Source organism: Ixodes scapularis, unplaced genomic scaffold, assembly GCF_016920785.2.
Source record: "Ixodes scapularis isolate PalLabHiFi unplaced genomic scaffold, ASM1692078v2 PGA_scaffold5__190_contigs__length_132052651, whole genome shotgun sequence".
Taxonomy (NCBI): Eukaryota; Metazoa; Arthropoda; class Arachnida; order Ixodida; family Ixodidae; genus Ixodes; species Ixodes scapularis.
In genome coordinates this window covers 75,736,342-75,762,782 of record NW_024609880.1, presented here as the reverse complement: position 1 = coordinate 75,762,782, position 26,441 = coordinate 75,736,342, and the positions used below count along the sequence as shown (strand labels likewise).

At 47.5% G+C, this 26,441-nt stretch overlaps 1 protein-coding gene across 10 annotated transcripts in view; it reads right to left on the bottom strand.

Annotated features, from left to right (window-relative positions):
* Nucleotides 1-26,441, bottom strand: part of LOC8036906 (disks large 1 tumor suppressor protein) — a 645,442-nt gene that overhangs the window by 130,272 nt on the left and 488,729 nt on the right. For all 10 annotated transcript variants that reach the window (XM_042293831.1, XM_042293829.1, XM_042293830.1 and 7 more), the window contains one exon: nucleotides 614-667. In XM_042293831.1, coding sequence (XP_042149765.1) covers nucleotides 614-667 — 54 coding nt within the window. The remainder of the gene's footprint in view (nucleotides 1-613; nucleotides 668-26,441) is intronic.

Genomic DNA, 26,441 nt, shown 5'->3' with positions numbered 1-26,441 from the left:
AAGAAAATCTAGGTGAGGCAAAACAAGAATGTGTGACAATCAAGCATTTTTCGTTAACACCTTCCAGCGGCGTGGAGAGATCAAAAACGATGTTTTACCGCGTACCAGAAGTGACGACATTCAAGATGGCTGCGCCCTTGTGAAAAAGGTGTATAGAGGGCGCACTGGCGCCTATCAAAATGGCTGTCATCTGGATGATCGCCGTAGAACAGCAGTACGATGCGGGGCCTGCGACGCTTAAGTAATTCTAGTTTTGCTATATGCGAGCAATGTTAAAGCCTTACTGGATTTTTTTTTTTCACGGCAGGAAGGTGTAGGTAAGCACCTTTATTACGAAGCCAATCATCCAGGAGCTAGGGAACGCGATTCTCACACCGCGGTACCACCATCGCTGAAAGTTGCGAATAGGCGATAATACCCTCGCCCACTTTGAGCGCTATCGAAGCTGTGCACGCGCTCTCTTCCCTTCTTCTCATGTACCACAGAAAGTTGACAGCGACTATAGTGCTGTCTAAAGTGACTTTAGTGCTGTCCAGCGTCTAGCGTCTGTGAACGAAGGCACTGAGTCAGAAACAAAGAGAACGACACGCTATATCGTCCGCCGTATACTCACATATCGGTCGCCGCCAACGCCGCCGCCGCCTCCGCCCAATAGTGGGGTCTGTGCCTGCGCAGAACACAAAGAGACATGAAGATACGTATGCTGCGTCCGCACCTCGTCACTTCCTTCATCCTCTTTATATGACTTTTTGTCGCAATATTTATCCGTGTCGCTTTCACAGGATACCCGCGATAATGTTTGTTTGGTATTTTTATCTGCTTCAAGGACAGAGTTCCGCAGCCAGTGAGGCCGATCAGAAAACCGGAACGAAGATACGCCAATCGAGATCAAAGAGGCAAGGCTCTCCACAGCCCAATAACCGGGTGTTCATTACGATTAATAACAAGATCACGAGTGTGATTTTATACGCCGACAAAATAAACAAATTATGTTGTTTTTATTCGCAGCTTATTATCTGCACGCTTCTTGCTTCGTTCTTAGCCGTTCTGATCAGCTAATGCGGAAACCTCAGCGGCTAAGGAACAATGATAAGATGATGGGGACTCACATCACCCCAAGTTTTTCGAACACTTGAGGGATATTCACACGAGAGAGAAATCCCCGGGTTTTCTCCCTCGTGTGAATACCCATTTAGGGATACGCGGGAAAGACCAAAATCAAAGGTACACATGCTGAGTGAAGACAAAATCGGACATCAGCTGTATTCGGGAGTGCAACACATATCTTTGCATCGTGTATATCTTCACTGTTTGATAAGGCCTATTACACGTGAGGTCAAGATCATTTAGGACACAGAATGGCGGTTACTCCATCTTACCAGTCAAGAGTTATTAGGGAGTTTTCTTAGATAGTTTTCGCCGTTCCGCAACGCCCTCCGCAATCCGCTTCGATACCCGGAACTCTACAGTCAAGGCCATGGGCGCGCAGGCGCAGTAGCGGCTTCTTCGTTGCGGAGGGCCTAGCGGAGAGGAAAACGCGGTCTACGAAAACTCCCTATTAACGCGTTAAGGAGCTTGTGTCGCAGAAATTCGGTGGCGCGGCAAAAAAAGCCGGCGTCGGTGGCGTGCCGCGAAAATCTTAATTGGTCGAAAGGGTCATGACGTCACAGCCACATGACCTCGCGCGGGAATTTCAAACAACGCATACGTGAAACGTGACGTCACGCGTGGAATGAAAGTGATTGAAAATATGACACGTGATGCCAATTAAAGGTCGCCGCATGTTTCGAATGATTTCTGTCTATAAAGTAATTAATTTGCCTTAAAGAAAAATTGGAAGACTTTCAGGCGGGATTCGAACCTACGACTCTTCGGTTGCCAGCTAGACAAGCTACTTACCTTGGGAACGAGCGGGAGTTTATATGTTACGCTATACCGTTCCATTCCCTAAAGGCAAAGCTTAAGCGTCCTCCAAGATTGTTTTTTTTTTTGCTTTTTTTTTAACGCAACAAAGTTTACACTTTCCAAGATAAGCAAGCGATGATAAGCTGCGCGGGTGATGCGAGTGATGTAAAACTAAAATCAATATGCTTTATTTACTTCCTTTCGCCCTACGAAGGACAGTCAAAGCTACGGGCCGTCAAGTTCAATCACGAATCAGTTAGAAACCGCGCGGGCAAATTGCTCCGACGTCGGTATCAGTACGTCAAAACGCGCCCACGCAGGGAAGGATGGAAAATGTTTTGCCACGCTTATCGAACCTTCCAAACCTCTGACGCACTCCGGACGGGCTCGGCTAAGTTAAGCACATCCTTGCGCCCTTTACTATTCAAGTTAGTGAGTCAGTTGCGTTGTCGGCGGTAATTACTAATTAGAAAAAAACAGACAATAATTGTTTTTGCTCTATGGCGCAAGTGTCACTGTCTCATACTGGATGACTGCCATTGAGCATATACAAGTCTACCGAATGCAAGTACCGTCAAGGTGGTGTATGATACGACGCGCTCGAGCCAAAGATGGCGGATTTTCGCCGCAAACAAATGCTGTGCGTCGCCGGCAACCACTAAGACCAATCGGATCACCTTCACAAACGGCGCCATTTCGCCGGCAGCCCCGACAGACAAATAAGAGCCCGCGCGTTTGTGGGATGCCCTGGATATGCCACGAGCCAAAAATGGCCGCACGGTGCAAGGATAGCTTTCGGTAAGCTCAAGTCGGGTATCCAGCGCTTTATCGGAAGCAGCATTCTTAAAATCCGCCTCTTCGCCCCTTTTTTGTTTGACAACAAACTCACTGACGCCATCTATTGGGTAAGCCCGGCACACTGTTCACGTATCTTTCTGATTTGTTTACTAATGATTCTTTAATCGTAAGCATGAATTAAAGGTAAGCGCTTTCAAGGTATGCGGAGCGCAAGTTCATCGGCTTCTTTCTGCAGGGGTTGCGGTGATGCAGGAAAGACGCAGAGCTCCGATTGGCTCCGATTGAAGGATAGTGGGTAGACCTCAAGGCAGCTTGCTTTGAGTTCTACCCAGTGTCCTTCACTCGGAGCCAATCGGAGCTCTGCGTCGTTCTGACGTCACCACAACCCCTGCAAAAAGAGGCAGACGAACTTACGCTCTGCATACGTGCCCCGTCCGACAGGCTTCCTGTGGCCCACCATCTTACAAAGAGAAATGCGTTAGAAGAGGCACGTACGCGAGTGATAAATAATGCAGCAAAACTGGGGGACAGCATGTCCTGATCATGCGTATATATATAAAGTGCCAAGTTTGAACTCAATTTGATTCTTTTCAATTTATTAATTCTTTTTAACATGTCGTTGGGGGTCCCCAGAAAAAAACAAAGCTGTCAAAGACAGTTGATGGTGTTTGGGGGCCCACACAAACAACAGCAACGTTTCATAAAAAAAAAAAAAAAAAAAAAAAAAAAAAAGTACAATTAGAAAAAACAGCGCAACTTTGGCATTTTTATTTTGATTTCACGTTTCACAAAAAGGACGTTACGCCTCGAAGTGCCACCAGGTAAAATGCACCACCTTAGTGCACATCCGGTGAAAGTTCAAACTTTCGATATGCAAGCGTCGATTTTTAAGGCTCGTTTTACAGCGCTAGGATCCAATGTATAGACACCAGGTCTGCGATCCAATGTTTATCCTCGACGACTAGCCCCTCCGCGCTCACTTATCTCCTTCCAATATCTGCCGATCGTGTTTTTCCCCATCTCAAAATAGAGCCTATACCCGCTTCAAAACCCTCACTCCAATCGCCCAACATAGATTTGATAGATTTTTTGCTCGCAACTTTCTGCTCGCCCTCGCCCCCCCCCCCCCCCCCCCACCCCTCTCCCCTACCCCCCTGCCCCTCCCCCGCCCCCCCCCCCCCCAAAAAAAAAAAGAAAAAGAAAAGAAAAGGAAACATGCACACAACACGGAGAGTCAAACAAAAAGAAAGAAGTGGCAAAGATGAGCTTGCAATGTATCTCTCTCTTTCGTTGCTGCGAGTAAAACGCCCAACAAAGAAACAAAAACATAAAACGTCGTAGCGCGTAAAATAAATGGGGGAAACTGGGGGGGGCATCAATAAATGGGGGAAGACACGCGGGATGGGTACGGGGAAAACGGACGACGATCGAGGCCCTCGTAGCGAACGTTGTTCGATCCTATCCCCCTTTTGCTGCCGTTTTCGTTCGTTCGTCTTCTGTTTCCTTCGCGTCATCTCCCATCGAAACCATCGACAGATATCGCCACGACCATTCCTTTTCCGACGCCATACACGCACTAACGATTCGCTGCTTTCACGATTCCACCCCCCCTTCGCGTCCACTGCCGCTTCCTCCTTACCGCCACGCTTTTTTTCAGAAAAGCGGAAACGTTCGGCCAAAAATAGAAGACCGGGAGAACGGAGAATGTTCTCAATTTGTAGCCGTTCATCGCTCAACGTTTTTAAGCTTGCAAAAAAAAAAAAAAAAAAAAAAAAGCAGCAATAAAAAGCCGCAATGAAAAACAAAAACAAAACACACTTAACGACAAAACAAGAAAAAAAAAAAAAAAAAAAAAAAAGGGCTTCCGCCTGCGGAAGCACGGGGTGGAAGCAAGGAGTACCTCTCGGCTCCAGTTGTTCGAGAATTCAGATTCACATTAGAGCACAACTCCGGCGGCTCTTATCTGATCCGCTCTAATCTAATTAGAATCAAATGAAATCGTCACTCCGCAACGATAATAAGAGGCCAAGCGAGAAATCCCAACAGAATAAGCCACCCAAGCACTTTTCTAGCCAGTTTTGTTTTTCCAAACGACGATTCAGCGCGTACCCGTGCGGCTATTCTGGTCACTCAACCTGCAGCCGACGATACGGCTATTGATTTACTTTTCTGTTCCTCGGACGCCGATTGGACGACACCGCAGTATCTCGACCAGCGGATCGCCGTTGTCCTAATGAAAGCCAAATGGTGCGGACAGTCGCGGGTTATTACCTTTTTTTTCTTCTTTTCTTTTATTACTGCATTTTCCCGCTAAAACGTCATCCGCCTATGCCGCAATCCCGACCCGGAAAGGAAGAAATATGGCGGACGGCTCGTGCGTTCAACCAACCACGACTCGACATACGGCAGACATATATATGACCACTAGGATTGTTTTGTTATATCTGTTATATATGTTTTTTTTTTAATAGCTGTCTTGTGGGAGTTATGTAAACTTTCCTCCACCCTCGTAGTTGAGACAATAATCTTTCAATCAGAAAAGAAAAAAAAAAGGGTGGGGGGGGGGGGGGGGTAAAATTGACGGTTGTTTGCTCGTGCTAATTGTGCCGCACTCTGTACGTCACAGCTCTAAAATCATTCCTAGTATATATAAACAAATCGATATGACCTATTTTTCTTTCTAATTTTCCTCCTTCGAACCCAAATTTCTCTTCGCCTCCTCGCCGCTAACATCGATTCATGTTAAGTAGACAGACCATAATGGCACAAATAATAATAAAAATATTAGTGCAAAACTCTGCATAAAACAAAGATGACGAAGCGGGATAAGTATCCGACGGGAAGACACCCACGACGTCGGGAAGGAAGACAGATGGTGACAGATGAAGGTGTTCCCGGTCACGAGCCGTCAAAACACGACAGAAAAGAGAAGAAACACACGTTCATCGAGAGGAACAAAAATAAGGCCCGATACTGAAAGACCTGCCGATATCAAAGACCACGGTGAGCTCCCAAGGTCTAGAATATGCCATGCAAAACAATCACGTGAGATCGGGGGAAAAAAAATGGAAAGCCGCTTCACCGCGTGGTTGTCATGGTTACACTTTCTGGGTTAAACCTCTCGCGCCTCTGGTTCGCTTCTGTCCGTTCCGGCCTTTGGGTACGTTTCCCTCAACTTCCTGCGATCATCTGCATCGCAAGAGTAAAACGCAAGGACGCTCCGGGTTCGCTAGAGGGAGGGTCATTCAGCTTACGAAGTCATACTTGCATATCGCCCGTGCCGTACACTCGTGTGAGAGGCCACACGCTCGTGATAGGGCAAACAAAATATAATGTTATAATAATAATAATAATAATAATAATAAAACTAACTCAGAACTGAGGTCAAAACAGAAAACGCACCGGGTGACAGCGATACTTTGAAACTCTTTCTAACAACCAAAAGTTGAATTGATATAAGAAATAAAAATGGCGACGTTCATGTGAAAAAGCGCGAGCGCGTCAGGGAGCCTCGGAAAATAGCTTTCTTTACTCGAGCGCCCGTGTCAACAAAGCACGCTGCACAGGGGGAGGGGGCGTTGGGTCGCCCAAACACCTCGTGGAGTCGCACTGCGCAGGTTCGTTGCGGCACCACAAGCTGTATGGAGAAGTACCCAAAGCGTAGGGGCCCCCAATTTTAAAACTCCCCACTAGCTTCAGTTGGAAAGTTGAACGACTGTTTTGTACGTGAGGCCTCTAAGTCGTAGCTGAGAAAATGGGCCAAGCCGTAGGACGAGACACTTTAGGGGTGGTCCAGTTTACTCTTTGCACGACTGCACATTTACACACAGTAGGAGCGACAACACTCGATCTGAACCTTAGCCTAGCCTTGGAGTTCCGGGTTCTCGATCAAACTAGGGCTCCAATTTCCAGTCCTGGTTTGAACTAGGATGTCTTTACAGACTGCTAGGTGCGTCAAAAAAGCATGGCCGACTTTCACTCTCGTACTTGTCGCGATATGCTACACAGCATATACGATCGAGGGTATAACTACATAGATATTCACTCGCATGAGGAATGTTCTAGAAAAGGCGGGAAAATGGGAGCCTCCTGCACCCAATATTCCAGTGTTGAAGGCCCCCACGTCATAAGTTACATGTTTTAAGTACGAGGCTGTACCCTAACGTTCAATAAAGACCATGCTAATCAATCAATCGTAAGGTAAACAAAATGCCATCGGTTCAACAAAACAATAGGCCTGGTGATAATATTCCCTGGAGAAGGGGAACAAGGGGACAAAAGACAAACACATATCTCCCAACACAACTAGGTGACTGGTACGCGACCGAAAAAGCGCTCTACCAACTTCTGTCCAGCTCGCTTGTACCTTTGCATTGACCGTAATAACATTAAAATGCAAGCCGTTCACCCTTGTTGGTGTTAGACTACTGGCAGCTGATAAAAACCCGTTTGCTCTGCTGACGTCTAGCCCCTGCAGGTTATCTCCGTTGGAAGAGCGCTCCACCGGGAATGGAGAGGTCCCTGCTTCGACACCAGGACCAGGCGGAGTTTTTTGGTCGCGCACCAGTTTGAAGATACTTGTTTGTCCTTTGTCCTCCTTGCTCCCCTTCTCCAGGGATTTTTATCATTATTCTTGTCTAGCTCGCTTGCACCCTTGTATTAATCATAATAGGCCTGTTTACCCCGGCCAGGCCATGGGGCGCGAGTGCGGCGTAAGAATGGCGGACCTCTATCTTGGGAAAAGTGGCGCCATTCACTGTTGTGCAAATGCTCGAGACACCTGCCGCGCGCCACATCTGGGAAGAGCATGGCGTCTGAGATCTATAGCTAACGTTGGATCTAGCTCAGTGCTGCGCTGTGCCGCCATAATCTTCCTAAGGGCTGGACGTTGCACGCGCCTCGTGCATCTATGCACTTTGTGCTGCTTTTTAAAGCACGAAGGGGCTTTACGTAAAACATCCCAAGTAATGCTTGCATCGAGCATAAAGTGAAACAGTCAAACTGCAGGGTTCGATTATGCACGAGCCACGGCAATTTACAAGCGTACGTCAGGATCTGTTCCCAAGAAAGCACCGGAAAGAGCTAAAGAAAGGTTAAAGTAAACAAAAGAAAGATGCAGCTCGCGCTGTCCTATCAAGACGATAAGAGTGCTTTTGTTTTAGTAATTTAGTACTTTTTTTTTTCAACAATTTTAATCTACTGATGAATTTCTGGCAGCATAGCGTCCACGAAAAACGTAAAAAAAGCGCAGTTACGCGTAACCGAAATGCGCCCGACAAATATGAGCTCTTGCTCGCCCGAGGCTCTACCCGAACTCAAGAGCTACAACCCGAATACAGGAGCGTCCTTGCGCTGAATCCCAGAGAAAAGCTCACCGGAGAAAAGCTCACCGGTGAAAAGCTCACCGGAGATAAGCTCACCGGAGAAAAGCTCACCGCAAAACCGGCGGATGCGGAGAAAAGCTCACCGATTTTTTTTCTTTTTATATGAAGGCTATTGGATCATGCGTAACATATATTAATTTATTATCATTAAAGTTCGTCAGCTTTGCCAAAAAGAAAATGTCTTTTTTTTGTATTATTTGCCAAGCTTATTAAGTATATTGCTCCCAAATTAATAATGGCGGGCCAGTGTTTTCTGCGGCTTACTCCCTAGGCAACTAAAGCCTAACTGAAAATTTTATGAACTTGAATAACATGAAAAAGTTCGAAAACTTATGTCTCCCTAAATCCTAAAAATCAAAACTGTAAACACTGAAAATCCGAAAGTGCATGCGCAACAACGCGGTGCCTGAAATTCTCTTTGAAGCTTTTATTAACCTTTGAAAACAGGATAACAGTCAGTAGGATATCGAGGCTTCTTTCTTCCACGGACATGCACGTTTTCTAGCCGTTCGTGCTGGTGTTTCCGCACGTTGCCTTTGTGTGATAGTGCCCTTTTAAGGTGAGCCACTCATGACTTTCAGAGCTGCACACTGGCATCGTTGTTACTTGTGACCTATATAAGAAGTAGTCTTCTGTAAGGTAGCGAATAGGGCGAGTTGGTAAACGTTATACATGATAAAAACCGCTCAAACGACGACGACGACGGAGTGAAAACAACAAATACGGCAGGACGAAGCTGTTTTCGCAACTAAAGTTTTCTTAGTAAATTAACAGAAAGAAAACAGCGTAGCCGACATTGATTGCATCAACAAACACCTACTTAACTATTAGGCACTACAAAATATTTGGAGCTGAAACGGTTCACACACCGCGACTCATATTAGCTCACAAAGAACAAACATCTTTATTTGACAGAGCTACCGACGGCGCACCCTCAGTTGTCAATAAATTGTTGTCTTTTTTTACCGCGGTGTACGATGTTCTGATATCATTTTTGTGGCTTCATTAATACACATAATGGGTGATTACTAATTTCCGAGGAATTAGTAAATATGCCCAATGACCTCCAAGAATATTGTAAGAAAGAGGACATTTTTTTAATGAAGTGGCGAATGCGAACTGTGCTAAATTGCCACGTTGGACGCAGAATCCGCTAAGTTAAAAAAAAAATCGGTGAGCTTTTCTCCGCATCTGCAGGTTTTGCGGTGAGCTTTTCTCCGGTGAGCTTTTCTCCGGTGAGCTTTTCTCCGGCGAGCTTTTCTCCGGTGAGCTTATCTCCGGTGAGCTTTTCTCCGGTGAGCTTTTCTCCGGTGAGCTTTTCTCCGGTGAGCTTTTCTCCGCCGCCCCCTTGCGCTGTGGGAATTCACTTGGAAGAGGCCGCGTCAAAGGTTTTGCGCCCATGGCATGTGGGAGACCACAAGATAACAGGTCAGGGCAACACGAGCGCGTTCCTTCATCCGCGACAACGACCGACCCTTGGATTGTGCCTTCGGTGAGCATCGCCATGGGCCGAGATAAAACTGGGACCGCTAAATGATCTCCGAGCGGAAAAAAAAAAAGAAAAAAAAAGATAAATAGCGAGAGGGGACGAGGGAAGAAAAGAGAGTGAAAGAGTAAGAAGAACCCGGAAATATTCTAGAGTGTAAATACCGTAAATGATTACCGCCGCAGACTCAATATTCTCCGGCTATAGTACGCGAAAAAGCATTTAAAAAAAAAAAAAAATCACATGCGTATAAATGAAGGTCACATCAAACCAATCAGTGCACAAAAAAGAAAAAAAATAAAGTACTGCCTTCCCTCGCGTATCCGGTAGGACTCCCTGTAAAACACACGTGGAGCCCATTTCGGGTCCCAACGAACCACCGAAAAAAAAAAAAAAAAAGATTTACCAGTCGCAAGCTGCCACCCTAACGATATCGCATAACAAAACAAGTAAACGCGTAATTTCAAGCAAAACGTCACTGTATACAAAAAAAGAAAAGTTTTCTTTCAGGGGGTAATAGAACGGCAGGAAAAGGCAAGTTCCACGGAGTTCCCACAGCGTTCCCTCCAATGCCCCTTCCTCCCACGCGCCATTAGGCGATTCGGGTGGCCGACGTCTCTCTCAGCAGCGGCCCTGATCAAAGTCAAGCAGCGCCGGGTACGTCTCTTTCGGCTGCCCGAGTTTCCCCCATGGCCGATTTGCCCCGTGCGGTGATTGCACCGCAGCCGTCACCGCCGACCTGGAACGGTACACCGGAGGTGGTCGAGCCAGCTGCGCCGAGGTGGTTACTACCCAACGAACGGTCTGCCGACAGCCGACTTTCAGCCAAAACCTCCGAGAAGAAAAGGCCCGCGCATGATGTCATTCTTAGGTACATATACCCGATCCCTCCACTAGCCTACACCGGTGAAGAAATGCGTAGGGCAGAGCACTTCCCGTTTGTGCAGGACTCGTAAAATTGAATACGGCGGTGCGCGTGGATTCTCGCAGCGCCACCGTTCGCGTCCGCGTCGCCGAGAACGCGTCCGCGTCGCCGAGAACGCATCTGGCAGCGTCTGCGCGATGCAAGCGCAGCGGCGACGCCAAGATGAACGTACACATCGCGACACTGTTAGCGCGAACACGACATCGGCGATTTTCGCATTTTACTTCTAAATAGTATTAGCGAGCACGAAATTTTTTCGCTTAAATTCTAGAACTAAACGAGTTCTTTCCGTAGCAATAATAACTCGGATGACATCCCTTGGTTTCAAAAAGAAAAACCGGAAAAACCGGCCATCCCTTGTTCGCGCTAACAGTGTCGCTCTCTGTACCATATCGTACCTTTGCTTCTTTTTATTTTTATTGTTCTTAAGGGGGTGGGGGCGCTGATTATTAAATACGGTCCGCGCGTGGGGGTTGTCGGAGGGAGTTCAGATTTGTTTAGGGGTCCCCGGGCCCGAAAAGTTTGCGCACCACTGTTCTATCGCACATCGCAGAGCTCGCGCTGCGAGCTCGAAGTAAGAAAATAAGAATATGTCTCATTCTAAACCCAGAGCCCTTGAGTGTCATGCTGTAATTAACGTCATTTGCGGAAGACGATAGCTCCAAATGACACTTGAATCCCTGGCATAAACAGTTCCTCGCTCAAACCCGCTGCAAACTCTCGATATTATCACAGAGTGTACTTAATTTGTTACGAGCAAAATAAAACAACATTCAGACCACCTTTGCAGTCAGAACTAACCTTCAGAAGTTATACGAAAGGAGCTGTTGATCACCCGTCGCACGCCGCCTTTCCTGGTTGTGCTCATTTAGTGCTAGTCCTCAACCGTCAACTGGAACCACACAGCAAGATCACTTCCACAATCCCTCTCACGTCCGAGGCCCATTCATTGAGAATCACCGAGTCGCTGAGCACACACGGACTCTCGAGAGGACTGTCGACAAGGAGCGAGGCTTCTCAGGCGGAAATTCGCCATCCGGCGACGAGCGAGCGCTCGTTGTTCTGCTTCCCAGGACGATGCGACGGCGACGTGGCGAGTCGTAGGTGGTCATACCTCTATTTGACGCACTGGCAACGCCTAGCACACGCGTTGTCTCTGCTCATAATCGGGTTATATGCTCATTAGAACCGGTTTCCTCTTTCCCGACGGCGTATACACAGCGAAATCAATCACCCAAGAGGCCAACCATTTCGTCGTTTACCCTGAGACTGGTTTTTTTTTTTTTGAAGAGCAGAAGTAACAGAAAAAACAGACAGGTCTCAAACTCAGCTACACGTTTATTCCAACAACCCCCTCTTATATAGTTCGTTCTCGTCGTCAACAACCAATCACATACGACTTGTCCTTTGCACCGTGACTTTACAGGTTCCACTCTATCACAAAAGAAGCGGACACTCCCAACGTGACTTCCACCAGCTAGCCTGTACTTTGACTCTTTACCCAAGAGGCGTTTCGGAAGGTGGCCACCAGGGCGGAGACTCCGTAGCTGGAACTTGCGGGTATACCTTCGTCGAGATTCAGCCAGCGCGTTTGCCCCTTGGGGAGGGTAGGGGATGTAATGGTCGGGCCTTGGCCCCTTGCTCTCTTGGTGCAAGGCTCTCTTAACAGCTGGGTCAAGAATAGCGCGGTATACGATTCCTTCCTTAGGGTTACACAGAATTACAACCCACTACTTGGTCTATATAGGACAGGCAGTTAATGGGGCTCAGTGAGAGTCTCATTATACGTGTACAGTCACTGACGGCTCAAGAACTAGGGGTCGTTGCAAAGTCGCAAAAGCTTCGCCGTAGATGGGCAGACGACGAGATCGCAGATTTATCGGATAAGCCCAACCAGCAAGAATCCCGAAGCTACAAAAACAGCAAGTAGTAAGTAGCCACGGCCCGATATTTATTATTCTTGATTTTCATAGCACGCTAAAACTGCAACTAAACGATATCGTTGTAGCGTTGGTTTTTAAGCCCTAAGCAAGAATACATTTAAAAAAAGTTCAAAATACTTCAGCCTAAAAACAAAGAATCAGTTTACCACACTGGTATTCACGACGGACGATCGCAGCACATCTGCCCCCCCTCCTCCTTCTATTAAACTAACAAAGGAAGCATTCGTAGCATTAGCGGGGCTGTCGCGAATGTTTTGCTGTTATAGCGAGCTCTACCGTGATTCCCCGATTTGAAGGAGGCGCCCCATATACGCGCACCGATTTTCAAACTGCCCGACCGATCTCGACGCGGCTGTTCACGGCTCGACGAGCGGTTCCTTCGAGCGATCTCTTCCACACGCAGACGAGTCTTTGATACCCGAAGGCGCTGGAAGAGGAGGGAGGCCACGGTTTCGAGAGGTACGGCCTCCGACCTTTTCGCGGCCTGATGGCCTTCTGATGACGGCCGTGACAAGCCGCCGCGAAGCGTCAGCCACAAGAAGGGAAAGTGGGCCGCCGAAACCCGCGACATGGAAACCGACGATCGGAATTCGCGAAAAGTCTGGCGGAGCTGAAATCTGTGGGAAAAGGGCGGACGATGCGTGGAACAAACTTTAATGATAATGAGGACGGTATCGCATTCATATTCAAGCAGCGGGATGGAGGAGTGCCGTTGATAATGCAGATATACTGCAAAGGTGCAAGCGAGCTGGACAAGAACGACGATAATAATCCCCGGAGAAGGGGAACAAGGGGGACAAAGGTCAAACACAAATCCCCAAACACAGATAGGTGACTGGTGCGCGACCGAAAAAATCCGCCCGGTTATCGAACCAGGGACCTCTCCGAGAGCTTAAGAAATACGGGGCGCGGCTAATGAAAAGAATTTCACTGGATACAGAGCGATAAAGAGATCATCGGGATTGGCTACGACGTGCGTTCTGTATTTGAGGAGAAACACTTAAACCGTCTTCATTTGGCCTCCGAAATCACGAATTTCGAGATTATTCTTGAAGTTGGTGCACAGAGGCTGCAGAAATTAATTTTAAAAGTACCGCTGAACCCCCCCCCCCCCCCCCCCCCCCCCCCCTTTGCTATGGCGTTTGGGGAACAGCGCAGATATACACTCACAATATGAAGTCATATTAGGCATATTAGGAGTTATCGGAATCTCCGCTCTCATTCATCATCAGCGCCTGTCAAAGCTACCCGCACACATGTGCTATTTTCAAAAAGGGCAGAAAGAGACGTCAAGACTGGTGTCGGTGCGGGGGAATACACCTGACAAGCGTCCAATTGCGCGCGCATCCCACACGAGCGACACGCGCTTGGCGGCCTAAAACTCTTAGTATGACGTCACGACTGGTCGGAGGTTTTTCGAGTTTTCTCGCGTTTAGTTAGACCTTCGAGGAAAACGAACGTGATATTCCTATTCACGGGATAAAAATACGCCAGAATTCACCTCTAACTTGTTTTAGAGCGCAGCTCTTAGGCGTTTTAGAGCACAGCTCTAAGAGCTACGCTCTTAGAGGGCAGCTAAGAGCTACGCTCTTAGAGCTTAGGAGCGTAGCTCTTAGGTGAAGAGCGGCGTCGCCGTCGGCGTCGGCGTAACCGCGCGCGTGGCATTATGAAACACCACAGTTTCCCCGCTCAATATAGCGGGGAAACTGAATTGGTAGGGAGTTTTTGTAGACCGCGCTGCCCCCTCCACTAAGCGTTCCGCAACGAAGAAGTTGCTACTGCGCCTGCGCGCCGATAGCCTTGACTGTGGAGTTCCCGCTATCGTAGCGGGTTGCGGAGGGCCTTGCGGGACGGCGAAAACGATCTACGAAAACTCCCTGGTGTTGAGGTCTCCTGACGTAAATTTCCTCGCTAAATTTAGCGAGGAAACGTAACCCACTATATTTAGTGCGGACATTTTCGCTAAATTTAGTGGGGAATTTAGCGAAAATTTCCCGCTAAATGGGAGGAAAGGAGGAGAGGCATACACCCCCTCCGTACCCTCCCCTCCGCCTCCTCAAGAGCTGCGCTCCAATTTTGCATTAAAGAAAAATTGTACACGCTTTGTTTTTTTATGAATAAAGTATATATATATATATAGCAACCAACACAAAGATTAGGGCATAGAACCGGAAAGACAAGGAAACAACAGTCAAGAACTGTTATTCCCCCCCCCCCCCCCCCCCTTCCTTTTATGATCCAGACTTAACGTTTTACTATTCGTAGTTAACGTATCTATCTTCTACTAAAGCTAAAGGGCACCCTTAAGGATTGTTCTATATAAAACAAAACAACGCGTACGAGAAAAAAAAAACGATAGAGGAACTTATAAAGCGCATGATTCCAAACACAAATAACTGAAAGAGAATACAGAGAAGCGAGATGCTCACTTGATTATACTCTGAGATAACATAAGCAATAATATGAATGCTACAAAATATAATGGTTCCTCAGCACTGATTGTATAAGTTACATAACGTCTTCGTTGTTAGACGCACATTCCCAACCGTTGGTGTTCTGAACTCCCGAGTTGTCTAATTTGTTATTAAACAAACGACAAAGCTTCTCTCGGCCGACAACAAACATCATCCACTCTATCCGAAACCAGGATCAGAGCCAAGGCTTTCCGAGAGAGGGTCCGAGGTATACACTAATCATGCCCGATAATCTAACCCCACCTCCTCGCATTACTCTCGATTTTGTTTGTTGCTTCCTGAGACACTCTACTTCGTCACACTGCGTTCGAGCTCCCGTTTATTTATTTAGTTTTTCTTCTTATAATGGGTCAAAAGAAAACCCCGAAGCTCGAACCTTGAGTGCTGTTAGTCACTATCGACCCACCCAAACCTTTTTCCTTTGGGTTCGCTATACTATTTCCCCATCAATAAGGGCGCCGTCGAAAGCTAGATGAAAAACAAACAGGGACACACGCGGCAAAATCTCTAGGTCTGGATGCATTCACTGCGCTTGATTGATGGAACCCATTCGATCAGAAGCATAAGATCATCAATACCGTAGCGTTGTACTCTTGGCGATCCTTGATTGGCCCCATCGACTAATAGCGTCGGCTCCGCTCTGACTTAAAGGTGAAACGAAGTATAGAAGAGCCAACAGCACACGATATCCACCACCCACACCCAACCGGCCGGCATACATACAGGCTACAGCCTATTGCCCCCTCCCTCGTGCCCCTATCGATATCAGCAGAAAATGTACGGTACGTACGTACGAACACACGCACACACACATACACGCACGCACACACACACAGACATACACGCACGCACACACACACACACACACAAAAGGAAGAAAACGTAAACAGGGCAGAGGAGCCTGGTTGCGTGAAAGAATGGCTGTTCGGGGTCGGAAACGCATCGGTGAGTGCGGTCCACTTAGGGATTGCAGCGTCAGCCGCGGGGCCTATCTCCCGAAGGGGGCGCGCGCTATTCCGGGCGGCGTTCGACACTGCTGCTCGCTCGCGCGTCACACCCGACCGCGTCTGCTTTCTGCGACGGCCCGGCGTACAACCGGGATGCTCTCCCTCCCCGCCCTCGGGCCTCGGCCGGCCGCGGCGTTTATCTGCGAGACCACTTCGCTGCCCAGTCGTAAATCATCAGGCTCCCCGAAGTCATACCTCGAAGAGCCCCCTACTCCTCCTCCTCTGCCGCGTTCGAGCGCGAATATGACACGCGTGCCCCCCGCAGCCACGGCCAACGCCGCTTACGTACCAAGGCCGTAGCGGTGGTCTCTCTACGTCCCATCACGAAGGCCAGCGTGGGACACAGATTGGCTGGGGCTCGTCCTGAATTGACTAAACGGGAGACCCTGCCGAACGCTGTCGCAGCACTCGTTTCCAATATGTGCCCAACGCTGGCCTCCCTAATGTGACGTAGAAATTCAGGCACGAGGCCTCGTTACCTGGGGAGATGTCACCCCAGCTCGCATCTTCTCTGCGCAGCTCGTCCCCTCGGTATACGGGATCCGACTCGTACTTAGCAGACTATATGTAAAGCTGACTCGATGTCGCTGCGTAACGTAGGCCCTTGTCGAACTCTCTTAGAATGTACGCGAGACAAAGACCGCGTCACGCGAAGTGCAGCTGCATATATACCCCTTTAAAAATGACGCCATATTTCTGGTGGAGCTGAAAATACTGCACAGTGGCGTGCGGTGTACAGGTGACGCTAGATGAATCTTCCCACCCCGGAGGCTCGGAGGAATATTATGACCGATATGAATGAGCTGGCAAGCTCCCACTACGTATATAGCTCTACCAGTATGGTACACGTCGCTCGAAAAAAAAAAAATTATTACAATTACAATTGTTTAAAACATGTTCAATCAGATTACTTGACTGCTTGAGAAGAAAACAAATTGACCGTTACTGAAAGAGGTAACCGTTAATTACTTTTCCGATTCCTTCAGATTTTCAAAGCGACAGATTGTTAGAGCCGTTTGAAAACGGGTATGTTGTACTGTCCCGTTATCGGATCAGATTCGCCAAATTAGGATTACTTATCTTCTCAATCTACCAAGTTTGATTAGCACACCACCGTCCTGTCATAGACTTGGTTTGACGAACCCTTGGTACGAAATTTGTAGAAACAAAGAGCGACATTAAAAAGGAAGAAGGGGGATAGCAACGGTTGCAATTATGTTTAGTGCTCCCAAAAGTAATCAATTACTCTGGCGATTCCTTCGTAATGAATGTGATCAAATGATTACAAAATACCCCAAAATGTAATCGATTACAAGGAGTTTGATTACTTGTAACCATTACCGCACAAGCCTCATTTACTAAAAGTATTAGAACACTCGTTTCGAGAAATTGTTCGCTCCGCCATACAGCAGTGATCTTGAAAGTTTGGGCGGGAGCACCTGGTTCTTGAATTGGGTCTACGCGAGGAGGAACATCGACCTATCTTCTCATTTGTATTCTAGTCCGAGTTCTCGTTCCATTAAATTGCAAATCCACCAATTAGCGCAATGTTTTCTTTTTTTTTTTTTTTACTTTAGCAACTTTAGCAGCCCTAGTAGCTAGTTTTAACCCCAGTATCCCTAGCAAGCAAATGAACCCACACCGCGCACACACGGAACGGCAGTACTCACACATTTACATGAGCGCCCAAGCTACGAGGCAATTATCGGTTTGACTCGAGCTACTTGGTACATGGTCAAGTGCTGAAGGTGAAACAGCTTGAACATTAAACGATTACACAGAGATAGGACGTGACACACACGCGAAGCTTCAATGATGGTGCGGAAACAGCTTTATTGAGTTCGATTCGCTCGATTCGAGGCCGCCATAATGAGATGCGGATGAGGGAGGAACCTTGCTCTCTTGCTTTCGCCAACGAAAATGTCTTCCTTTCTGAAGGAACATAGGTTACAAGAGCGTTCTTTTCTTTAGACTCTATATAGACCTTTTTTTTTTTTTCTAAGAGTGCAACGCGGTCGACCCAAATTCGTGAACCAGCCGTAAGTACATGCGGCGCTAACCTGCGCGCAAGCCTTAATAGCCCGGCTAAAAGAAAAAAAGAAACGAAACAAGTCAGCCCAAAGCCCTTATTCCGAGTCAGTTTATTCCGCGAGAATACGCGCGACCGCGGTGCGCTGAAGGCAGCCAGCGCACTCGCGCATAACCCTCCGCGACAATGTGCGTATCTAGGCAGCAGAAAAATGGTCCGAACCGGCGAGATAACCTACGGCGAATGCCCTAAACGTATACATATACCGCACTCCACGTAAGCGGGTGTGCCAGCGGCTACATTTGCGACTCTCCCGTCGCCGCAGCTGCGGGCCACGCTGCGCTCGCGGATCGTTCATCAAGCGCTTCGTTCCGGGAGCTAATGGTGCCGGTGCGCGGGCGCGCGTCTGCCCCGCGTGCTTCTGGAGGAGACCGGAGGGGGAACCCCACATGACGGATGAAGAGCGGCGGCTGGTGAAAAATGGATCGACGCTTCGGCGCCGCCACGAGTTAATCGGCAAGCGGCAGCAAAGGGCGCCCGCAGCACACAGTAGGTATGTGTGTGTGTGTGTGCCGCAACAAAGACAGCGACGGTGCCTCGAGGAGAGAAAAGAGCGGAGGAAGCTGGGTATAAATTTCGCGGTTAATGATTCTTTTTATTGGATGCCAATGGACAGGATGGTGCGCTCTGCGCGCCGCTAGAAAAAATAAATACGTAAAATGGCTGGAGAGAGATAACAGTCTCCCGAAGTGTGCGGCCCATACTACGTTTCCACTTTCCGATCCGCAGCCGACGAAATTAAGTGTCCGACGGAGCTAATCCATCAAGCGGCTATAAACGTGTATCGTCAAGGGCCTTTGAGCCCTCGCTATAGTCACCGGCTAAACCGATCGCGCACAGTGAATGGGACGCGAGAGTCTGCGTCAGCGCTCGGCGTGAACTCGGATCGAATCACTCGCTTCGCGAAGGAAGCGAGGATCAAAAACATATGGCGGTCGCTAGTGCTGTCTGACGGAAAATTAAAAAAAAAGGGTCTATTACCCCCACCGTACATTCTTCAGGAAGGGAGGGGAATTCGGGTTGTAGTGCATCTCCAGAGGTGTAAAAAAGTAAAAATCAAAACGCAAAAAAAAAAAAAGATTACCCTTCATGCACACGCAGAAAACTGCTACCTAAAACATATCAGTTTTTTTATATTTTTTTAAATAAGTAAAATTTGAAGAGGACAGGAAATCATGCGCAAGTACGCTCTCAGACGCGGAGCTGGCGATTCCACGGTCAAAAACGACGCGAACAAAGCGAAGGCTCGACGCCCGCTCCCTCACCTAACACGATCAGGGACCCGGGAAATGATCGAAAAAACAGAGACGCCATCACTCTGCCCTTGCGCCCCATTCCAGGTATAGCGCGTCAATAATCACGAAAAAAAGAAAAAAGAACCGGAACTGCGAGTCAACATCGCGTTGCCTACACATTGTGGGAACCATTGGGTTCCCTCTATCCCTATCCAGGCCTAGCTTCAAGCAGGCCGTGGGAGTCGTCGTCACCAATGGCGTCGGCCTCCCGGATACAAGGAACCACGAGGCCGAATTCCCCGAAGGGACCGGCTCTCCCTTGCCCATTTGGGTGAACGCGCCTTCGGCACACCCTTGAGAGTTATAATGGACGTACGCGACTGCTAGTGGCCTCCCCGGGCGCGTCCATTCTCCGAGGCTACACTGTAAAAAAAAACCGTAAGTTAACAGCCTTTTTCAAAACTGGAAAGCGCCGTGAGAGGCGCGCACGGACAAAACGCCGTAGAAGCGACATGACGGCTCGAGTCCGTAAATGTACGGCTTCACATATTTCTTAGTTCAGGTCTGTGTTCCCTTTTCTTTGAAGTAAAAACACATAACACACGCCACGTTTGCTCTAGAGATAGTTTTCTTGTTGGCAGATGTCTCATGTTACGTGCCATTCGTGCCAATGCTAAAATCTCTTTCGAACGGCGGAGGGAGACCCACCCAAAGGCCGGCGCACTCAGCTCGCGGACGACGACAACCGAGCAAGGAGCGCCGTCCATCACGTGATGTTTACTTCCCGGTCTGTATGCTCGCTCGCGCGTGAACTGCGTGAACCATCACGGGCGGGAAGGGCGGCAACACTCTTCGTCGTCGCCGCGATCATCTTTCACCATTCAACCGGACTAAGAAGGTAAGCCAGCTCATTTTCGCATGCGCCTTGCGAGATAACCGAAGTGCAGAAGGAATCAAAGACACGTTACATAACGCAATGGCGCGGGCTGAGTCAGAAAACGCGCCATATTTTTTGCTTTAGCTTCCGGACTCAGTTGCGCGAGGGAAACCTATCCACGCATCAGACTCGACTCGATGGACATGTGCAGGCACAGGGCTCATCGCCATGACTGTTTGGTTTGCTCTGGGCCGAGTGGGCTCTCCCGAACTCCTTCTGTTCGTACCTTTTTTGCTTTCGGGCGCCGTCACCCCTTCGCTCTCGGGCGCGGGAAGAACCGGAGAAATCAGATTTTAACATGAAAGACTGAAGCGCGCTCATTGAATAATCATAATGAGCGCTGTCGCGTACTGAATTTAAGAGCATGTCGTGTTTTCTCTAGTTTATACACTGATGTTTAGGACAATTGCTGGATCGCGTACCCCCGCTTGATCGCTGCAGCCCGAGTGCGGCCACCGGACGGCAATCTTGCATGTTAAGAAAGCGCGCTTTTGGAGCGTTGCGGAGGCTGGTGGCAGCGTGCTGAAGACACGGTTTCTACTCGTTCGTCGTCATTCACCGAAGAAGTTCTTTAAAACTATGTAAGACGTGAGACTTGCGGATGAAAACACGTGACAATGTTTACGGAAGCGCAGTGCAGCAGAAAAAAGGCACAACTCGTCGAAAGCAAGTTTCGCCGGTCTCGCGGCATGTTCAAAGCTTCCTTGGCACCCCGAAGCGCTGCGTCTCTATGCCTTCGCACGCTTGGATGCCGGTCAAGAATCGGCACCGTGTGAATGTGTTTTGCGAGTGCAATGTGCCTGTAGCCGTATGTGCCTCTGGAGCAGCGGTTTACTTTACTCTGACGACTGTATTTGTAACTAAGTGGCGACGGAAGAGGGGGGGAAAGTACTTCTTTTTTTTTTTTTTTTTTTGCTAGACGGTTCAGAGAATCCCGCGCACAACAGCTCCTCATCAGTGATCAGCGGTGTCTCATTATCAACCTACTTAATTTCACTTGATGTTTGAGCACGGCTCGCCTAATTGTGATTGGTCGACAGACTGCACACGACCATATGGACCGCGCTTCAAAGATCTCCATTCTCGCCGTCTTGTACTTTTGCCTTCGAAAACCCTCCTTGCTCTACAGCGTTGCTCTATTTGTGCTGCTGTGTGATCTATTAGAGTAGATTTGGAACACAGCCATGGTTAATAGTGCATAAGAGCAACTGTACAGATTGCTTTCCCCCCTTTATTGATAGCAACTCGCCCGAACATCTGGATGCTCCAGAAATCTTTAGCCGATATAAGATGCAAAGACATCTGTGCACGACACACCTTCAAAACATTTTCGCGGCACCAATTCTTGATCGGTATCCTAGCGTGCGAAGACACAGAGACTCAGCGCTTCAGCATGCCAAGGAAGCTTTGATCATGCCGCAAGACCGTCGAAGCTTGCTTTCGACGAGTTGTGCCTTTTTCTTGCGGCACTATAGTTTTGTTGCTTTGCAGTTGTCGAAGGTGGGACTGATTTAGTTATTGCATCAAGCTTTAAAGGCAATGAGGTCATTGCCAAAGTTCTATCTTTTTGCTTTCTATCCCCATTTCCAACAGAATCCTTTTTGCTGTGAATAATTGTGTGTCATAATTGCAGTTATGATAGTTTTCATGACACTGTGAGGAACTGCGGGAATTCCTATAGTTCTTGCATCGCTTTTTACAATGTGATAAACCATAATTTCTGCTCCAAAAGCTCAAATGTGGGGGACACGCTATCACAGCCGTGATGAAGCATTCACGCATCTTTTTGCTGCAGATTATACTTCTGAGCATCGCCAGCAGTGACGGGGCCCATATGCTGGACGAACTACAGGACGCCACGAAATTGATTGTTCTCGAGCCGACCACGGGAAAACAGTGGTTCCTGGGACCCATCTTGGTGGATTTCAAGTTGGGAGCATTAGGAGCCTGCCAGCACTGGTCTTCAGCTACGATGCCTCTACAGAAGCCGCTATCCAACGCCAGTCGTTCGAGGCACGCTACCACAGCCATGAAGGAACGCTCGGACATCTTTTTGCTGCAGGTTCGTTATTTGAATACTTCAACTTGCCGTCGTTCAAGCAACTATTGTCTGCTAGTGGTATCCTGCCCCGGTGCTTGGTTGTGCTGTTTTCGTTGCGTGTGGTCTTGGTTTCGGGACGTCATGTCCTTAAGTTTGCAGTGTGAAATAAATTAAATGAAATATGTGCTACAAAAGCCATGTTTTTGCTGCAGAAGCTGTTACAAGCAGTTCTTTTGTAAGCTTCACCACTGATGATTCCATTTTGTCTGTTAATGCATGGAAACATTAGCCACTTGTGCTTTCTTGCCTTTGAGACATGCTCAGATAATTATATGATTTGAAGTTGAACTGGGGGGGGGGGGGGGGGGTGCGAGGGCTTCATTGTTTACTTTTAGAATGTAACACGCACCTCCAATGTTCAACTCAACGAGCTTCCCTCAGCGTCCATCTGCATCACACTAGGCAAGCCTTTGTGCATCTTTTGGCATGCAGGATACAACACTACTTTATTTCAATTGTAGGCTACTGCATTACCGTAAAATACCAGGCAAGCGCCCACTCATAATTTAGAGATAATCGCGAAAAAAATGGGGGAATGGGCGCTTGCCTGGTCATCAAATTTACATATAAATGTACTGTGCATATTTTCTCAGATCTTAGAAATTTGGATATCGGCACTTCATGTGGAATGGGCGGATGCATGGTATTCTACGGTAGCTAAGAGTTGTACTTGGAGTGTCGTTCGGTACAAGGAAAATAGTTTTTCTTCATATGTTCACAAATCTAGCGTGCGAAGGCAGAGAGACTCAGCGCTTCGGCATGCCAAGGAAGCTTTGATCATGCCGCAAGACCGTCGAAACTTGCTTTCGACGAGTTGTGCTTTTTTCTCTCGGCACTGCGCTTCCGTAAAAACTCACGCATGTTCTCATTAGCAAGTATCCGGCTTACGCAGGGTTTTAAAAAAACGTTTCTGGCGAATGACGACGAACAAGTAGAAAACGTGTCTTCAGCACGCTGCGGCCAGCCTCGGCAACGCTCCAAAAACACTATTTTTCGACGTGCAACATTGCCGTCTGGTGGCCGCACTCGCTGAGCGGGGATGCGCGATTGAACAATTGTCATAGAGATCAGTGAGTTTATGTGTAAAAAAAGTTCTTGTCTATGGCAGTTTGTTTTGAGGTGGGCCAATAATCTCCACTAGAGGGTTGGATGGCGCATTGAGCGAACAGGTATAAAGCCACCGGAAGTAAGCAGCTTGTCCCGGAAGTGAGCGCTTGACAGGCTTTCCCACTCTTACGAGCGGTGGTCGAAACAGTATCCAAGGCGCTTGATTTGCTTTTGTTATAACAATAGAGCCTGCTTGTCGCGTTCATGCAGGCCCGAGATGTCTTCTTGGAAGCCATTTCATGTCTGAGAATTTCGAGATTCTAGTTGATTAAGTGTACACTCCCCAAGTTCAAGTGCCTCATTCTCAAGATTGATTCCTAAAAAGGATTATTAAAACCCACGTAAAAATGCAAGAAAGCATGAACCAAAACATTAACTGAATCCATTATAAAACCCAGCAAACACTCGATTTCTGAGACAAGCATCGAACTTCCGATGGCTTCACTCGTGTCCGACTCCGAGCTAGGCTAAGCGCCTTCCAGGCCCCTGTATTAGAGATCAGTGAGGTAGGCCTACCGCGCGAACGACGGTCGTGCGTGCATGACGTCGGTGGTACCACGGGTGGCACCACTGACGTCATAAGATGCTAGAGAGCCTCAAGTAAGAGTGCATTAAACTTAAACCATGGAGTGTGTTTGCAATTTAATGGCAGCGTTAAAGATGGCGGATTATACAGTTTTCTGCGTGTAAAAAATGCTTAAACTATTGGAACAAAAATGGTGTCTATAGAAAAGTGTTATTTTATTCTTCACATAAAATCTTCAAGCATCTGTTTTTAACCGGATTTACGTTGAAAAACTACCCGTATTCCCGTAACCAACAGCAAAATTTTGCAATTTAATGGTGCCCATGAACACATGCCTTGATCTAGCAGTTGAACACACTTTTACTTGAGGCTCCTAATTAGATGCTGGCTGGAAGCAGATGACGACATGCCACCTGCTTCGGCCGCTATGATTCATTAAATACTTCCAGTAGATATGATGTATTACCGTTCAATAATAAATATGACTAAGGTACACAAACCACTTCCGTCCCACGGTGAGCTTCCATAGACGAAAACAATTTTTTTCTTTCATGAAATTGAGGAACCCCAAGTTACTCGCTTATATTTGCCTACGTAAAAGCAACTATTAAAATATATGCTCAAGCAAAAAGTGGCCACTTTCCGAGAAGAGTGTCCAACCCTCAGTTTCCCTTTTGTAGTAGCTTCTCCTTGGCTGGAACGATTATTGATGCCTTGCGTGGGAGGAAAAGCGGAGTCAATCATTGTTTCGGTGGCACCGATTACTTGAGGAACACTCGTATGAATCTTCCTCCCATTATTTTCATTTTAGGGAAAAATGCTTGTTGTGACGTGTGGTTTATTCGCTATGCTTAAATAGTTTTGTTGCTTTGCAGTTGTCGAAGATGGGACTGATTTAGTTATTGCATCAAGCTTTAAAGGCAATGAGGTCATTGCCAAAGCTCTGTGTTTTTGCTTTCTATCCCCTGTGAATAATTGTGTATCATAATTGCAATTATAATAGTTTTTATGACACTGTGAGGAACTGCGGGAATTTCTATAGTACTTGCATCGCTTTTTACAATGTGATAAACCGGAATCGCCTGCTCCAAAAGCTCTGATGTGGGGGACACGCTACCACAGCCGTGATGAAGCGCTCACGCATCTTTTTGCTGCAGATTATACTTCTGAACATCGCCAGCAGTGACGGGACCCATATGCTGGACGAACTACAGGACGCCACGAAATTGATTGTTCTCGAGCCGACCACGGGAAAACAGTGGTTCCTGGGACCCATCTTGGTGTATTTCAAGTTGGGAGCATTAGGAGCCTGCCAGCACTGGTCTTCAGCTACGATGCCTCTACAGAAGCCGCTATCCCATGCCAGTTATTCGAGGCACGCTACCACAGCCATGAAGGAACGCTCGGACATCTTTTTGCTGCAGGTTCGTTATTTGAATTCTTCAACTTGCCGTCGTTCAAGCAACTATTGTCTGCTAGTGGTATCCTGCCCCGGTGCTTGGTTGTGCTGTTTTCGTTGCGTGTGGTCTTGGTTTCGGGACGTCATGTCCTTAAGTTTGCAGTGTGAAATAAATGAAATAAAATATGTGCTACAAAAGCCATGTTTTTGCTGCAGAAGCTGCTATAAGCAGTTCTTTTGTAAGCTTCACCACTGATGATTACATTTTGTCTGTTAATGCATGGAAAAATTAGCCACTTGTGCTTTCTTGCCTTTGAAACATGCTCAGATAATTATATGGTTTGAAGTTGAACCGGGGGGGGGGGGGGGGGGGGGGGGGGGGGGCTTCATTGTTTACTTTTAGAATGTAACACGCATCTCCAATGTTCAACTCAAAGAGCTTCCCGCAGCGTCCATCTGCATCACACTGGGCAAGCCTTTGTGTATCTTTTGGCATGCAGGATACAACACTACTTTATTTCAATTGTAGGCTACTGTATTACTGTAAAATACCAGGCAAGCGCCCACTCAAAATTTAGAGATAATCGCGAAAAAATGGAGAATGGGCGCTTGCCTGGTCATCAATTTTACGTATAAATGTACTATGCATATTTTCTCGGATCTTAAAATTTTGGATATCGGCGCTTAATGTGGAATGGGCAGATGCATGGTATTCTGCGGTAGCTAAGAGTTGTACTTGGAGTGTCATTCGGTACAAGGAAAATAGTTTTTCTTCATATGTTCACAAGTCTGGTTCCCTCCATTTTCAATTATATATAAGTGGCACAGATAAGAAAGATTGTAAATAATTTGATTCCCAAAAAAACAGAAAAAAAGACAAGTGACACATTATTTCTAAGCTCACAGTTCACCATTTGCATCTCTGGTTTATTTCTATGGTACATACTACACAACAAGGAATCACCCTGTGCCACCTACCTTATCTGAATGCTGAGGGTGCTTGCTTTTGTTTATTGGTTGAAGGTGATAAGTTCCTTTTTTAACTAAGGGATGGACCGGATGAGGAAGCAGTTGTGGTTGTCACGAGCCAAAATTTCACCAGCTTACACATATCCTTGCGATTCT